General features: G+C 33.7%; 1 protein-coding gene across 1 annotated transcript; it reads left to right on the forward strand.

Moving 5' to 3' along the window:
- Nucleotides 1-8,504: 8,504 nt before the first annotated feature.
- On the forward strand, nt 8,505-15,124 carry LOC104243873 (cytochrome P450 CYP72A219-like). The gene is made up of 5 exons (XM_009799135.2): nt 8,505-8,896; nt 11,717-11,934; nt 12,370-12,614; nt 13,213-13,597; nt 14,508-15,124. The coding sequence occupies exons 1-5, from the start codon at nt 8,623-8,625 to the stop codon at nt 14,931-14,933; spliced, it is 1,548 nt and encodes a 515-aa protein (XP_009797437.1). The 5' UTR covers nt 8,505-8,622; the 3' UTR covers nt 14,934-15,124.
- Nucleotides 15,125-15,458: the final 334 nt, after the last annotated feature.

Consider the following 15,458-nt stretch of genomic DNA (forward strand, 5'->3'; position numbering starts at 1 on the left):
AGCTGGGGCCGCTCATGCGCAACTACTGATGCGACCATTTTCCCGCGCCTGCGGACACTGCCGCTTCTGCGGTCACTGCCATCGCACCTGCACGTTCACAGGTGCGCTAAATTTCTCGCTCCTGCGGATCCTGGGCATCCTTGGCTTGTCCGCTTTTGCGGCTCGTGGCTCGCACCTGCGTCTAACCAAGCGCATGTGCGTTTACACCAGAAGTTGAAGTTGAAGCTTCAACATATTTCCTTCAAGCCCGAACTTGATCTGAGCCTCGTTCGTTTAACGCCCGGGGCCCTGCCCAAACATAATAACAAGTTTGGAATCATAAAACGAACTCGCTCGAACTCTCGGAATGCACAAAACAACATCAAAACTAAGAATCACAACCCCAAACAAATTGAATAAAAAATATGAACTTCAAGTTCTTTAATTTACTCCCAACGCGCCGAAACGTACTTAAACTACTCGAAATGACACCAAATTTTGCGTGCAAGGCTTAAATAATATTATGATATTGAAGATTCCATAACTGATCGGTCGGGTCATTACAAGAAGATTCCATAACTGATTTATGATATTGAAGAAATTTTAAAATACATTTGAAACTAAGATTGTTGGACTAGGAGCCGTAGCCATATTAGCAATGAGTTAACTATCCAGTAGTAAATTGACGAAACCAATAAAATTCTAGCAGCCACATTGATCGAGGCCAACCCTGCACTACTATTGAGTAAGAGAGGGGGTCGAAGCAGCTTTTATCCGATTAAGGTCGGGATCGATTTCTACAGGGAGCTAGAAGTTGGAGTCGAGTGTCTATCTAATCGAGAGTTATGTATGTGTTCCAAATTGCACTTCTAAATATTTTTGGGTTTTGATTTACTTCTAATTATATAAACTACAATGCGCAATTAAACTAGAATAAGCTAAGAGTAAAATATTGCGAGTTGTTCAAATGGTTAAAAGGCACTAGGGTAGTGACTTTTGCCTAAGTGGCCAATTTGACAGGTACTTGAGTCTAAGGCATGATTGACACATTTGGGGAGTATGATATAACCGTTGCACGATTCTACCCACTCTACACCTCTCGGTGGTTTGAGTGATTTTTGCCCAAATTGACTTTCTCAAGACCAATTGGGTATGCAAATTTGCACAAGCAATCAAGGTTCAAGTCCGATATTGCTATCTCTAGGTTTAACCCTTTAATTGGGGCTATCAATCTCTTGAGTACGCACCCAGCTCCTTGTTGGACCAATTTCAGAGACTTAGGATCTCTTTCTCAGGAAGAGCCAAAGTCAACTAAACACAAACTAGTGTTTGCAACCACCAATTCAGCAATTAAACATGAAATTAGCCCAAATATCAAACACCCATAGTCAATCTAGCCCTAAAACACAAGACCCATCAATTACCCACACTAGGGTTGAGCCACAACCCTAGCTTATGGGTCTAGCTACTCATAATTAGAGAAGAAAATAAAGAAATAGATGAAGAAAACTCATATTAATTAATTGCTAAGATAAACTAGAAGATTCAACGTTGAAATGAAGCTAAAATTGCCAAAAATAGCTAAAGGAACGGAAGTCACGAGCTTAGCTCAGTACAAAAACTATCCGATGACCTAAAAATGGGAAAAAAGTTATTTATACTAAGCTAAAAAATCTGGACACAAATACCCCTGCGGGGTTAGTGCGGACCGCACAAAATCACGTGCGGTCGCACTAGAGCTTTGAACTTGAAAATCCAACTCTCTGAACTCGGGCAATGCGGACTGCACAGAATTGAGTGCGTCCGCGGTGGCTTCTAGTGCGGTCCGCATGAAATGGAGCGCGGACCGCAATGACTTCAATCTCCAAACTGGCACTTCTCTGATCCTTGGTTCTACGGACCACACTAAATCGAGTGCGGCCACAGTGACTCCAATGGGGACAACATTAAATCTCATGCGGCCGCATTGCCTGTTGGACTGGAAATCAACCTCTCTGAACCTCACTTGTGCGGACCGCACAGAATGGTGTGTGGCCGTATTGGGCCTGTTTTGCCTAAGCTTTGTCTTGTCTTGGTACTTGTGCAAGTTTCACTCCTTTTGAGCTGATCTTTGACATCTTGTCACTTTGTTGATCAAACCTGCAATCAAGCACAACTTGTGAGCCTTTTGGGACTATTTTGTACAAATTTCTAATCAAAAGATAAGCAAGAAGGAGTATAAAACGTATCAAAATCCCTAGTTATCACACACCAATAATAATAGTCCACGAAATCAGTGAACAAAAATAGCTTCACAAATTTGACCACAACCAAAAAATTAAAATGGAAGCACCACTCTAACCTAAGAAGTCCAATATACGCAAGTCACAACATACTATCGAGCCATAAAATTTAACAAAACTGAAATGACAAATTTGAGGCATTTAAACTTGGTCAAAGTAATTGCGGACATAAATGGAAGGACAAAACCTGGTATAAGTTGACAGAAAGGAGCCACAGATCTCTCCAAATAAATTCAATTACCAGAAAAATACGAAGAATTGCCGAATCAAGAAGACGAATCTAGAATGTTGAGCAAGCTTTGTTGCTGTCGGTTCACGTGCCTTCACGAGCGGTGTTTGGTGAACAGATGCTAACCTCAAGTGGCGCGTGAGATCACGATCTGGCAACGCAAACCCCGAAGAAGCTATCTCTAGGCTGAAAATCCTCTTCCACCTCCTTATATGATGGATGTGAGGCAAACCAGTCACTCCTAGGTTGACCCAAAACGAGACTGAACTGTCTCTCCTAATATATATAAGGGATTCGATTTTCCCAGCGAAGTTTTGAGCCTTAATGTCGCTGATACCATGTACTAAATAAGGTATGTGAGAATGGTTGATGTATTATTCTATGGAGTAACAAACATATATAGCTATACATGGAGTCTTAACTATGAAAAGGATTAAAGAGACTATATAGAGAATCCTAACTATGAAAAAAAAATAAAGAGGAAAATCCTATAGATTTATTATCAATCCCTGTATTATGCTATTCATGTATAATACAAGGAACATAACTACATTCATTCTTTAACGCTTCAAGCACCACAAACGAAATCCAAAGGAAGGAACCTTTTCGAATGCATATGTAGAATTTTGATTGAGATGATATTTTTTTGTGTGTGTTATCTTTTCAATTCCTTTGTCTGTATAATTATTTCTTAAAGTTTTTGGTAATAAATGTGAAATTGTATTACCAGCTCGTCAAACAAATTTAAATTTACAAAGAAAGAGCACTTTACCTGGTGATTCCAGGAAAAGTCTCAGTAAAAAAAATCAAACAAATTAACTCATCTACGACATTCAGTATCTATCCCTAGCTACATAGCCTATGTATTATGTATCTAGCTTTCCAGCTCGTTTTGAATTCTTTACCATGTCCACTCTTTCTCTAATTACACTTTGAATTTGTTGCACTATGATATTACTCTGTACAGTAGATTCCCTAAACATCTTCCAGTTTTTTGCCTGCCAAATCTGATATAAGTCTGCTCCATACACTGCTATGATAATGCTCTTCTTCATCACACTCCATCTCCTACTCTGTATTCTGCTTATGGATTGTAGAGCATCCTGCTGCTGAAGTTTGGTACCACTCCATTGGTTCAACATCTCCCACAGCTGCGTAGACCATACACAATCAGAAAAAAGATGCATAGCACTCTCCATTCCAACTCCATCACACAGTACACACGTAGTATTTTTACATTGTAGTCCCAATGTCAACATCCTTTCCTTTGTCAATAGCCTACCTTGAACAACCAACCACATGATGAACCTATTTTTTGGTAGACTGATTCTGTTTCACATTAACTCTGCAATTTCTATTTTTGGTGTGTCCCCAATTATTTCTTAAAGTTGTCCTTTGCATTACAAATATTTTTCTATCTATGTATTTTATTTTTCCGTCATATCTTCATATGTATTGTCTTCTTCAACTAACATGCGCATGCATTTAATAACACTGCGTTTCAAGTCACACAAACTTTAGGACGGTTAAACTCTATCTTTTCACATTTGAAAACAGTGAAGGAGTACTATGTTTGCTTTGGTCTTAGAATAATTAGGGATAGGAGTATTTTGAACAATGTTATCATGGGTATATACTGAGTGCTTTCCAGTGGCGTAGCATTGAAGGATGGTCAATCGAACACTCTTCGTCAAAAAATTATACTTTATATAAAGAAAATTATGTTGTATATATATATTAAAAATTATTTTTTATTATGTGTATATTAAATTTTAAACACCCTCGTGAAATTTCTCGCTTCGCCCCTAGTGCTTCCTACGGCTCTTGTTTGAACTCTAGCAGCGCTTCTAATAGCACTTTTGTCCGTAACGATGTCTAACTACTATTTATAATATTTCCGTTTACTACAGAAAAAAAAGGATAGTAATTGGTGCAACCACGTTATACAACTTCATTGAATTTGTTCGAAGATACCTAGACATCCCTTGGATCTTTCTATAGTTTCAATCCGAGGAGGCATCCTTAAAACCATAGAGCCCCAAAAAACATCGAGTGGGGTTTTAAAAAGCTTAAATAAAGAAATACATATGATCGATCAGCTCACCTTACAATATCATTTTTAATGTACGATTCTACAGTTTTTACTGCATGGTCCAGCTGCATAGTGATAGTACAAACTTTTATTTATTCCCCCACCAATTGTGTTATTTCGGACCTTCCAACAACAAAACCACAATTCTTACACATTTCTTAAACTCCATAATCTGTGGTATAGGTGAGAATTCCACATTAATTAAGTGTAGTAAAATTAAATAAGAATGGTCCCCGTCCTATTGGCCATAGGCATAACATGATGCATTAACGTTGTTGCATTAATTAACTGAAAGCATATTTTAAATATAAGTATAATTATGAAATAATTGTGATAGTGATAATATATTTTTTAGGAATAGGATGCTAAACGTTAAATTAAGGTAAAGAATAATATTATTTTATCTTTCTTTATAAGTGAGCATATTTATACTCTATGTTTTTGTAAAAGAAAAAATAGTAAACAACTATTAGATGGAACTGTATTCTCATGGCATTATATTCCCTTTTTTTTTTCTTTCCATTGTCCTCATTTTGTGGTCGAAATTAAAAGGAAGGAATATGTATAAATAATACCATTAAGTTTAATAGATGCAAACTTCCAAATAGAGATGGAAAGAATATAATTACACATTGAAGATAATCGAAGCCCTGATCTCCTTTTCACTTTAATTGAGAGGGGGGAGAAGGAAACGAAGAGAAAAGGACGGAGCAATTTGTTTTAATTGTTTGACAAAGTGAAAATTCACGGATGTACAGAATAAGTAGGGTTTCTTCTGGTCTAATCTGCTGGAATATCTCAAGAGCTTTTTGTATTTAGACATTTTGAAGTTTATGATTCTCTCAAGATCAAAGGGTTTAATGGAATTTACTCTAATACTATAAAGAATAATGTCACAAGAGAGCACATGGTGACCCATGTCAAAGATTGATCAATCTCACTCCTACTAGGAGTACTTTTTTTTTTTTTTTTACGGGCTCATCTTTTAGATTTTTAGCACTTAATCACAATATTTTTAAGAATGTGGATCCAGATTTATTATTTTTTGAAATTATACTGATTTTTTACATATAAATTACCTGTGGAAAATATTGGGTTGAAATCGATCTCGCGACAGAAGGTGCTTCCGCCGCTGCCTTCACCTATAAATTAAGGATATAAAGATACTATTAGACCAAATAAAAGAAGAGATAAAAAAAGTCAACTCATAAAGTGCTTTGTAGGAGGAGAATCACATTCTTCCCATTATTGCAAAATCGACCTCTCTTATCTCTCAATGGTCCCTTCTGCTAATTGGGTAGCTTCACCAGAGTAATGCACCGTGAATAAAACGTCCATGTCGACTAAATGAATATAAATTATAAAATCAGCCATGTATTTTAAACTATTGTAAACTATGGTTCAGCTGTCTTGTTTTTGGGTTACTAACTCCACGTGTAATTATCTTTTAAACAATTTGATAGTGTCATTTTTTTTATTAAACTATCATTGTATACATGGGTAGGTACATATGATTACAAGCGGTGTCACGTGATATCGCTTTACCAAAAAAATTCACTAAATATATCTATAAAAGGTAACTTAAAAACGAAATAACATTTACATTATATTACAGTGACACTACTTAGGCAGGTGAAGTTCTCCGGTCCAATGGCAATATAGTTTATTATGCTAATATGTGTTGTGGGTTCGAGTCTATGATATGCTTAGTTTTTTGCACTTTTCTAACCTTTTTTATTAAAAGTAATAGAGTCCTAATCTTAATGGAGGAAAAACAAAAAAAGACAAATCACAATAGTGTCATTATTAAGGATAAATATTTAAAATTGAAAACTTTTTTTTTTTAAAAAAAAAATCTTAACAATATTCTATGCGTTTACACGTCAAGTGTTTTCCCAAGACAGTTTATCCTCAAAGTTTAGTGTTATAGTAAAAAAAAAATTTATCTGTTCACTTTTTTTAAGTGTGACATCATTTATACGAAATCCTGTGTACACCACTGATTGTATAGAAGTTAGTTAAATCTCAAATACTAATCTAGAGATTTAGCTAGAATGGCATGAGTAATGCAGTGCATGCAACCAGGGGCGTATGCATGAATTTTTGTAAGTGATGTCGAAATTTATAGAAGAATTATATGGTAACTTTGATTATCATACTTTTAGACAAGAAATAACCTTAATCTATTGGTTTTGTTGAGTCTTAGTTTGAACCTTTAACCTCTTAGAACAAAATCAAACACTTAACGAACACAACAAGACACAATTTATGTCAAGTGGTCATTTTTTTCTACTTATTCATTTCTGTACAGTATTATTACATAAATTTAGTAAATTTTTTCGAAGAAGCGGTGTCGCGCTTGGACAAGCGTGCATCCGCCCCTGCATGCAGCCCGGTTTAATTCTTAAAAAGTCTAACTTATTAAAATAATTGTAAATCATTTGCGGTGCTTCTCAACAACCAGCAGATATAAACTAGGCAAAACACTAGGGAGAAAATCAAAGGCATGTGAGTGATTTGCGACATTTTCTGTGAGTCAACTCTACACTGTTAATATTGATCACCTGCGCCTCATTGCCCAACCACAAGGTATAAAGCTTTGTAATATTGTGATGCTAAAAAACTCATCAACTTGAACTCGTTATTGATAGACAACCATGCACATTAGTTGATTGACAGCAGAAAATTAAACGAAGAACTTGAAGATTAAAGTACAGAATTTATTAGAAAAAACAAGTCAACCACAAGTTGACAGCGCGAGGCTACAGAAAAACAGCGGGATATATAAAAACCACTATAGCTTTTGTTTTAACTACGGCACTTGGTTTTACAGGCGCCAAGCATACAAATATATCTATTGTGCTGCCAAGCTCTCATTCTCTCTATACACACACATACATGCAGATATACTCCATTTGTACGTCCCATATATATCAGAGGCGGATCCAGAATTTGAGGTTTATGGGTTCCTATCGTATTTCAAATTAATATGCAATAATAACTGGGTTCACAGTTAAATATTTATAAATATTTAGTGAGTTTCTTTATATAAATACAGGGTCTATGCAAGAGTTACTTGGTTCTCAGGAACCCATACTCAATGCTCTAGGTCCGCCCCTGTCCAGTGCATTAGTTACGGGTTCCCGTGCGTGAAACCCAGTAACTTTTGTCTAGATTCTGTATTTATATTGAAAAAGTCATTAAATGTATAAGAATATTTAGCTTGAAACTCAATTCGTTAATCCAGTTATTATTGTACCGAAGCACTTTCAATTTATCCTGTCTTTGGATAAGTATTGCGGTTAAGTCAGTTAACAACATGAGATTCGAAAAATTGATAAGAACCATCTAGTGATTCTTCAATGCTTTTACTTATGTAGATATATGGAGTCCATTATGCTACTATATATATATTCTCATTTCTTCCTTAATGACATATCTTCTCATATAAAAGTTCACATTATTATGAGAGAAAAATAGGAAAAGACAGGCGAAACCACTATTTATTATTCAATTAATTGTTGATAGAACGAGCAGTTTTAACACTTTACATGTATATACTTAATTAGCTTTTGTTTTAAAAGTCCTTGTTCGTTTTACAAACATCGCGTCCGATCAAAGAGAAAGTATATATATATTATTTTCATAGCGTACAAAATGCGCTGTCCTTGAGAAGACTCAGAATAGTACTATAGAGTGGAGGATTAATCACGCTTAATTACTACCTAGTACTGATACTAATTTTGTGATAAAGGGCTAGGTAGCTAGCTAGCTAGCTACAACCATATAAACCATTAATTTTTCTAAACATTAATGGTCCATAGAGTGAAAGATATTCCCAGAGAATCACTACAGTGTAAGCAATAAAACATGACCATAGACTAATTGAAAGTTGCCCTCCTCCTTCTCCCCTATATATAAATGTTATCAATATCATGGGCTATAATTGACACATAAACTCATCCTCTCCTTCTCAACTAGATTTTTCTTTTCTTTTGTCTTAAACAAGATTTGCCCCTCTTCTCTCCATTTCTTCATAAATGAAAATAGTTGCAATCTTGTTTTCGGCGATTGTTATTAATGCCTTAGTGATATGGGGGTGGAAAATGGTGAATTGGGTATGGCTTAGACCAAGAAAACTAGAGAAGTGCTTTAGGAAGCAAGGCATGAATGGACATCCTTATAGAACACTATATGGAGACACAAAGGAGATGGCTGAGTTGACCAAAGAAGCAATGCTTAAACCCATTAAACTCACTGATGATATTCTCCCTCGGATCTTCCCTTTCTACCATCATACTCTCAACAAGTATGGTAAGTTACGTTGCTTAAACATGTTCATACATATTCCCATACTACTTTGCAATTCAAAGTGGTGATTTGATTTTGAGGAATTATTTAGAGAGTTTAAGTTATATGCACTGATGTTGTAAAGAACATTAATCATATTACTTATATAAGATAATTATATATAAATCTCATAATGAGTGTTAATTGATTATCTGATAATTACTGAAAATGATATATATATATATATATATTGTGAGTGTATACTACTTAAATCCTTTATTTTAGAAATAAAAAGTGACAATATCAGATTTGTTATAAAAAATAAAAATGTTTGGGCAAAATACAAAACTGACCTGTTGGCTGAAACTAATTGATTTGTTAGCCGAAAAGTGTAAAAAAAAAAATATGAATATTTTTTGTATATAATACACACACACACATATATATATAAAATTATCGGCTATCATTTTTGGGAGTGGCTAAACATATACGTTTCTCAAAATTTTCTTTGTATGCAATAAGGAGGGTTTCATTTGGAAAATCAGTATGATTTTGAGAAATGACATAGTGATGTTAAGATAGTGATTAATGATGTATATTCTTGTGATGGAAAAAAGTTGCGTAACCGTTACTAGTTGAGCACGGAAATGATCAGTCAATGAATTTTAACCGTACATGTCAATATACGAGGTTAATCGATCGACCAGCTAATAAATACTGGCCCGAAATGGTTTGTGCGCACTGATGTCCTAATTTCCTTCTAAATCACTTTAATTAAGACCACTCATTTACTTTAGGATTCATAAAGTTAAATTTGCAATTGCGCTAATTTGTACAGTATCTTTTATTTGGTGAATAAATTTATTTGTCGAGTAAAAACTTATTTTATTTACACCTTTTTTTTTAACACCTTTGTTCCTCAAATCAGTGTATCTTTTTATTTGGGAAAAAAATTCATTTATTAAGTTTTTTGGGTTAATGGGAGAAAATTTACATGGTTAAAAATAAAAATATTAATTGGGGAAAGAAAATATTTATCAAGTAAATATTATTAACTTGGGACGGATTATATTTCAGAAACAAAAGAAGACTTTGCAAACCTTCATAAGTTGGATGATTATTTGAGAAATTCGAAAGTTTAATGGGTGATATAGCATGCCACGTTATCTTCTGGCACTGAAAAGTAGCAATTTGTTCGGCTAAAATGATTTTTTGGGAAGACTGGGTTAAGTTGAATGATTTTGTTGTTAAAAAAAATGACTTAATTGTGTTATATTCATAACTTGGATGAACATTTAGTAATTACTTCTTGAAATGATCACATGATTTTGACACGACTAGCCGATAAAGATTGGAAAAAAGCATATCATTGAAAAATTGTCCCTATGGTTTTGTGCATTGAGGTCCTAATCTTCTTCTAAATCACTTTATTTAGGATCATTCATTTAGTTCAAAATAGCTGGCTGACTAATTTGCAGAGAGTATAAAATATAAATGTTATACTAAAACATGAGAAGAAAAAAACAAAGGACCAATTTCCATGTATTAATGCAAAAACAAAGGGACAATATAATTTTCCATTGGAACACTTTTTTATTTCACTATTTTGTTCTGACTTGAATGAGGAATACTTCTATATTTAATGATAAAAATCTTTATTTGCTCGAGAACAAACATGCATGTACTGCAGGATGAATTGCATTATTCTGTAATGAAAATAGGGAACTTGCTGGATAATTTGTTATTTTCTGAATTAAATCGAATAGAGTATTGTTATTTCTGCGTGTTTCCCGGTAGGTAGATGGATTTTAGCTCGAAATCAGATCTGTATCTGTGATCTGTGGTCCTCTAATTTCATCGAACATCTTTGTTTAATTGTGGTCCATTTAATTTAATTCCTGTTTTTATATAGTTAGGGTTCAACTCATGATTCTTAACCTAGTGCTGTAGCAAAAATTTAGGACCACCAAATCGCTGCACTTATGCTTTTTAACTTGGGGTCGTTTGGTTTGGAAACAAGTTATCCCATGATAATTATCATGTGATTAATTATCTCCCGAGATTAGTTATCCCAACCTCAAGGATAAAAAATACTACAATCCCGGGATAACTAATTCCGAGATTAGTTATAACACGATTTTATCCAACCAAACATGGGATAAACTCATCTCAAATTTAATTCCGAGATTAATTATCCCTTATCCCTCATACCAAACGAGCCCTTAGAATTTAAGTTTTATGTACTAACGCAGTGTAAAATATGTATAATCTAAATCATTTTACTTGTATATGACGAGCGTAGTTTTTTTTGCTTTTTAAAATGATTGAAAACCCCCTGGAAATATACCGTGCACAAGGTTCCCATATTGAAAAATGTTTATTTTCTACAAATTAAAAATGAAGTAAAGAAGGGAAATACCGTGCGCAAGGCTGAAATAATTGGAAATATTTTGTAGAAAAGAAGAAGAGAAAGTACTAAATAAAAGGAATAATATAAAGGGGTTTGATATTATCAAATGTAGATTTATCGTAAAGGAAAAAAACAAGAAGATATTCAGCACTATTTTAGGTTGTAAGAGAAAGTACAAGGCTCTTTTCTTCTAATTTAGTTTTGAACACGAAGTTGAATTATACATTTCATTTCCAAATCTTTCTCACATGTGAATAAGCTGAACTGTATTGGCTCTGACTGTACATTATTTGATCATAACCAATTTGGTTGATCTAGCTTTAAATTATCAGTGATTTCTGAAATAGGAAAAAAGGGAATAATATAATTCTCAGAGTTACTATGTACTTATGTATTCATAACGCAGCACTAATATTAAAGTGGCTGAATTACAGGTAACCACTGTTACGCCTGGATAGGTCCAGAACCGAGGATTTTCGTAATGGAACCAGAACTCATAAAGGAAATAGTAACCAACAACACCATCTTCAAAAAACCAAAACCAGCCCCACTTGTCCAGCTTCTTGTTAGTGGCATCTCAAGCTATGAGGACGAGAAATGGGCTAAGCACAGAAAAATTATTAACACTGCATTCTACGCCGAGAAATTGAAGGTAAATACTCAATCCCTTAAATTATATCGTAGATATATATTTGTACTATAAGTTCGTACTAATTGTCGCAAAGACATAGTGAATTAGGTACAGCCAAACCTCTTGATAACAATCTCGTTTATCCGAATTGTTTTGGCTGCTATAGTGAAGTGTTGTTATAGATGATACATATTATAACATAATATAAAAATCGGTTTCAAGAAAAACTTGACTTTTATAGTGAATAACTATTATATATGGATGCTGTTATAGAGAGGTCTGACTGTACTACGCATTTATTGATTTAAATCATTGAATATATATATATATATATATATATATATATATATATATATATATATATATAGCCTATGCTATAGGTCTCAATGGGAATAAATCTTTTTAATTAATTACCCTCTTTTTTCTTTCTTTTGAAATGGTACTTGATCAATGTAGTGTATGCTGCCAGCAATGCATACCAGCTGTGAGGATATGATCAACAAGTGGGAAATTCTTCTCTCCGAAAATAAATCCTACGAATTGGACGTGCATCCATATTTTGAAGATTTAACAAGTGATGTGATTTCAAGAACAGCATTTGGCAGTAGTTATGCAGAAGGAACAAGAATATTTCATCTTCAAAAAGAACTAGCTGAACTCACACGCCAAGCTTTCCAGTCGGTTTACATTCCTGGGTGGAGGTATATATAAGGATTTAATTATACTTACTACTATATTTTTACACTGTCAATATATTTTAATATGTGGTAGCAGATTATCTGCCTCATTTTTCAAGTTATTGATCTCACTTATTAGAGTTTAACTTCAATATCAGGACATCAAAGAGATAACACATGTAACTCGGATAATAAGTGAAATAAATTATCTTTAAAATAAGACAAGTAACATTACAATAGTTAAATTATATATACTGTCAGTATAAAAATTGTTTAACTCATTTATTAGAGTTTAACTTCAATATCAGGTCACCTAAGAGATAACACATGTAACGTGGATAATAAGTGGAACGAGTTATTCGTAAAATAAGACAAGTAACATATTACAACAATTAAGTTATACTGCCAGTATAAAAATTATTTAACATTGTCGATATACAACACTGTCGGTAATATCTGTCGCTTACATGTAATTTATCTTTTTAAATGACGTTATAGTGCAAAAATTCTTTTATAGCGGGAGTATGCAGAAGTTAAACTCATGCTAAACGAGAAGTAACAGATATTTTTGTGGTTTTCTCCAAAATATAATTCTGTCACTCAGTTTATGTGATTTGCACAGGTATTTACCAACAAGAACAAATAGAAGAATGAAAGCCATTGACAATGAACTTAGAGATATTTTAAGGAAGATTGTGAGCAAGAGAGAAAGAGCAATGAAGGTGGGAGAAGCAAGTGATGAGGAGGACTTGTTGGGTATTTTACTGAAGTCCAATTTGAAGGAAATTCAAGAAGGTGGAAGAAAGTTTGGTATGACAACTGATGAGGTGATAGAAGAATGCAAAATCTTCTATTTTGCTGGCCAAGAGAGCTCTTCAAATTTACTCATTTGGACTATGGTTTTATTAAGTATGCACCAAAATTGGCAAGCTCGCGCAAGAGAAGAGGTTCAGCAAGTCTTCCAAAACAATAAACCAGATTTTGAAGGGTTAAGCCGTCTCAAAATTGTGAGTAATTAACAACTAACAACGACTCTTAAAGCTTGTTTTGCTATCTTAATTTCCAGTTGAAAACACAATTAATTAAGTAGGTAATAAAAATATGATCTCTTTAACAGTTTAAGCTTTTAGATAAATAGTCCATAAAAAAATTCATGTCAACATGTTGACATGTAAATTGTAAACATAATTAAGCTTTTAAACGAGATGATGACACAATACACACTTCAACCATTTCAAGTTATTCTTTTAGGATTAAGGGTGGTTGAAGAATAAGAAATAGATCAAGATTTAAGCTATCAAAATGTGACGTGCAGGTCAAAATGGCTATAACATAGGAAAGGATTTAAGTAACTTGTATATACATACTAAAAGAATTTTGCCTTTTACCCTGCATTTTTTAGGTTACTAAATTTGGATTATATTATAGAGAGTTAACTATTGTTATAGGCCACCTTCTCTTGATGGGGTAAAAGTATTTTTACATTTAATGCACAATTTTTTTTTTATAGAAAATTCATTTTTAACTGTCAAATAGTTGGATACCAGAGGAATTCTCGAAGTCATATATAACTCTTTAAAAGGAATTAAATCTACATTCTATGCATTGAAAATAAGCAAATTTTTACGCCATGAGATTAAGCTGACATATAATAAGTTTACATTTCTATGCATTAAGTTAGACATATAATAATTGCTAACTGCATATAGCAAGCTAAATTTTGGTACCTAAAAAATAAAGCAGCTAACTTGTTATAATATGTTAACTATATATAATGATAGCTATCATCAATATCTTTTGCACAGTAATATATTTATGCACTTAACTAACTAAACCGCTAATTAACTAGTATACATTTCCATTAGGGTATAGTATATTGAACTACTATAACATAGTTCAAATCTTATTGATAAACAGGTGACTATGATCCTGAATGAGGTTCTAAGGTTGTATCCACCTGCACCATATTTCGTACGAAAAGCATACAAAGAGACAAAGCTAGGAAATATGAGTATCCCTCCTGAAGTGATCCTGGTAATACCAACAATATTTGTTCATCATAATCCAGAATTATGGGGTGATGATGTTAAGGAATTCAAACCAGAGAGATTTGCTGAGGGAATTGCAACAGCGACAAAGAACAGACTTTGTTTCTTGCCTTTCAGTTGGGGTCCTCGTATTTGCATTGGTAACAATTTTGCAATTATGGAAACTAAGATTGCCTTAGCAATGATCCTTCAACGTTTTGCTTTCCAGCTTTCTCCATCATACACTCATGCCCCTACTTATGTCGTCACTCTTCGACCTCAGTGTGGTGCTCACTTAATCTTGCAAAAATTATAGTCCTTAATCTGGATTTTGCCATTATTTAGTGCCTAATAATATTTCTTTATCACTATTTTCCATCTTTCATGTTGTAATCTTCATTTCGTTTCTTTTTCTTTGTTTATTTATTTATCTTTGTTTTTGGGATGTCTTTTTTTGCCGTCCAGTTTGTAAACGATCTCCTGAGCTGTGTTTACTATTATTCGTTCTTTTTGGCCTCCTAACTAGATCTCATGTCTGTTAGTAGTTATAGGTAGGTTATCAATGCCTGGAAAATAGTACAGTTGAATTTATAACGTGATTCATAGACACGTGAATAAACTTGATCCAAAAAAATGAAATAAAAAAGAACGAAACCAAGAATGTAAAAATAACTTTAAAAACTACAAGCCTGGTTGTATGATGAGTTTCTCCGGAAGCAGTAATATGAGCAATATTAAGAACAAAAACAAGTGAGAAATTTTATAGTATGAGAGCAATTACAGCCTTTTGAGTACCACTACTAGAATTCCGGAAAAAAGCGACCAAATTTTAGCGACCAAA

Source organism: Nicotiana sylvestris, chromosome 7 (genome assembly GCF_000393655.2).
Source record: "Nicotiana sylvestris chromosome 7, ASM39365v2, whole genome shotgun sequence".
NCBI classification, from domain to species: domain Eukaryota; kingdom Viridiplantae; phylum Streptophyta; class Magnoliopsida; order Solanales; family Solanaceae; genus Nicotiana; species Nicotiana sylvestris.